This window comes from Hippocampus comes, unplaced genomic scaffold, assembly GCF_001891065.2.
Source record: "Hippocampus comes isolate QL1 unplaced genomic scaffold, H_comes_QL1_v1.1 scaffold154, whole genome shotgun sequence".
Classification (NCBI taxonomy): domain Eukaryota; kingdom Metazoa; phylum Chordata; class Actinopteri; order Syngnathiformes; family Syngnathidae; genus Hippocampus; species Hippocampus comes.
In genome coordinates, this window is record NW_017806278.1 from 327,807 (window position 1) to 330,726 (window position 2,920).

Genomic DNA, 2,920 nt, shown 5'->3' on the forward strand with positions numbered 1-2,920 from the left:
GTTGTAGTGGATGTAGCGGTCCCAAGTGATGGAAACATCAAAAAGAAGGAACACGAGAAACTCGAGAAATACCAAGGGCTCAGAGAGGAGCTGGAGAGAGCCTGGAAGGTAAAGGTGACAGTCGTGCCTGTGGTGGTCGGAGCACTCGGGGCAGTGACCCCCAAACTAGATGAGTGGTTGCAACAGATCCCGGGAACAACATCGATCATCTCAGTCCAGAAATGTGCAGTGCTGGGAACAGCAAGGATACTGCGCAGAACCCTCAAGCTTCCTGGCCTCTGGTAGAGGACCCGAGCTGAATGAGGGATGGACACCACCCGAGGGGTGAGACGAGGATTTTTTTTTTTTAATATGAAAACATAATTTCCATTCTTTCCATTTATGCCTCAGGTGAGATGCCAAAACTGGTGCGTGGGATGCGTCTGTTGAACCAAGCAGACCCCTGTGCCGAAGTGCTAATCCAGGAGACAGGCGAACATGTTTTGGTCACTGCTGGAGAGGTTCATCTCCAACGCTGCCTGGATGACCTCAAAGACCGGTCAGTGTCAGACTGTTTGGGTGTCATCAGAAAGTACTGTTCACTGGCATGTCTAAAATTGATAATTGGGATCATAGCTGTAGTCTTTCCTTTACGTCTATTTCAGAAAATTATTTTAAAATAGCTTATCTATAAGGACTTGTGCTTGGAGGGCTGAACGGTCACGGGTGAGAAAAACATTACAATGACAATTTTTGCTATACAGCGCGAGTCTTCATTCTCACTTCTGTTACTGTAGAGACGCCCTTGAGCAAGGTACATGTGAAAAGCATCTCCACCAATATGTTTGTTTGTATATGAAATTGAGGTTAGTAAACCACTGTAATGACTAACAGATCACTGTCGATGATGGCATTGCATCACTTTGAATTTGAGATCAGGACAACTTTGGCGTAAAAGATAAATATTAGGCAGTGAATTTTTGCTTGTGGACGTCAGACAAGTTTAGGCTTTTCACACTCAAACAGTGTACAGTTGTGACTTGAGATTCACATTAAATTTGGCCTTGACCATGCTCGTATACAAAACAGTGGTCTCAACTCATCTACCCCCTACTGAATGAATAGATCTTTTCAGCCTCCCCAAAAATTTCCAAACTTTTGCGACACGGTTTTCCTGAGAAAACTAGCACTCCATATATTATAATTTATAAAAACACAGTAATGACAAAAAATTGAATTCAATATTTTTTTTTGTCTCACCTCACTGACAGATTTATGAATGACGATTGTGCGAAGGTTGGGGGAGTAGATGCTGACCTATATTTGAGCGACATGTCCAGTTCATGTCTGAACATTTACGCATGATGTGTGCACTTGCACTCAATGTCGTAATGCGTCTCCTTGCACAAATTGAGGCCCTCACGGACTCAACGTGATCCCCACGGACAATGGGGCCCAGTGTTGCGTACTCTGCGTAAAGGGGGCGGTGGTCTTTTTTCTCCCGGCCATGTTTCATGTTTTCTATTGCATCTTCAATCCTGTGACCATCACTTTTTTCTTTTAACTAGCCAATAAAGTGTTGCCGTGAAATACCTCGATTTGGTATGTTTTCAAGATCTGAGCTGTCACTTGACCAAATTTTTGTTGTTACCAACAAAATTTTAGCTCTAAGTGCAGTTTCAACTCCTACCACTAGATAGCAACAGAACACTTTGCAAAATCCGGACACCATTTGTACAAATTGGTTTCCTTGCAGTCGAAGGCCATCATTTGGTAGTGGCAGTGTGCCATTAAGCTGGTTTGTCAACTGCAGTGATGGCAATTTTCCGCGGATACGCGGAAATCCGCCGTTTTATTTCTTAAATTGATCATTTCTGTGAATCGTCTAAATCCGTTGAGAAAATTTTAGGGGGGGGTCATGTACCTTAACGTCGAGTTTTCACGAGCTCTCCCGATCAGTCTTTCCATCTTCCGATTGTAAACAGCCCTGCGACTGGACGTGTATGATGTCTTACTTGTTGTGATTGGTCGCTATATCGGCAAATGCAAATCACAACCAATCCGTGTTCGCCTTCCTAAAGCCCTTTCTCGCGAATGCCGAATGTTATTGAGACTCGCGACGAAGCTAAAGTGCGTCAGATAGATGCGGACCTGAAAAACACGTTTCGATGGGACTGGTTGGATAGAAAGCTGACGGTCTCCCCAGTAGGAAACAGTAAAGAGGAACCATTGTGCTTGTGTCGGGGTTCGTGAAAAAGCTCGATGTCGCCGTTAAAGCTCCGTGTACAGTGTGTGACGATGTCATTCTATACGGATCGAGAGGATGGAAAGCTTTACAGAGTCACGCAACCGCGGTCAAACACCGAAAACTTACATTTCTACTGAAAAGTAACTACTCGATCTCAAGCGCTTTTCTACAGCCTGGAGCATGTGTAAAAACAAGAGGAGTTGGCTAAAAAGAGAGTGGAAAAAGACGGAGAGGACCAATAAGCTTTTAGCGCTTGCTAAAAAGCTTAAAATGAAGAGAAAATAAAGTATTCTACCTCATGAAACTGTATATTGTTGTATATACTGTAAATAGACATCCACTTTATATAATAAAATACATTCATAACCCATATATAGTAAACAGTGTGGGACTTCACTATCACTGTATGAGGTAAGAATCAACAGCTTTTTATCACATTTACACAACACTTTATGAATACAAGTAATGAACAAATCTTAAATATGGCAGGGAATGTGTTTCCTTTTTTAGTTTTGATTTTGAGCAGCAAATTTGAAGTTACATATTGGTGCTCACCAGGAATGCATAGGCAAAATTGCACAAATTTTCACTTGAACGAATAGTGAACAATCTTGGGATTTTTTCTGTTCAAGTTTCAAATAGTGTGTAAATTGAATACACTTCATCTTCAGCATGTTTAGTGCCACTTTGGTA

General features: G+C 42.2%; 1 protein-coding gene across 3 annotated transcripts in view; it reads left to right on the plus strand.

The window, feature by feature from the left end:
* Positions 1-2,920, plus strand: part of efl1 (elongation factor like GTPase 1) — a 79,101-nt gene that overhangs the window by 50,100 nt on the left and 26,081 nt on the right. For all 3 annotated transcript variants that reach the window (XM_019857851.1, XM_019857850.1, XM_019857849.1), the window contains exon 17: positions 391-538. In XM_019857851.1, coding sequence (XP_019713410.1) covers positions 391-538 — 148 coding nt within the window. The remainder of the gene's footprint in view (positions 1-390; positions 539-2,920) is intronic.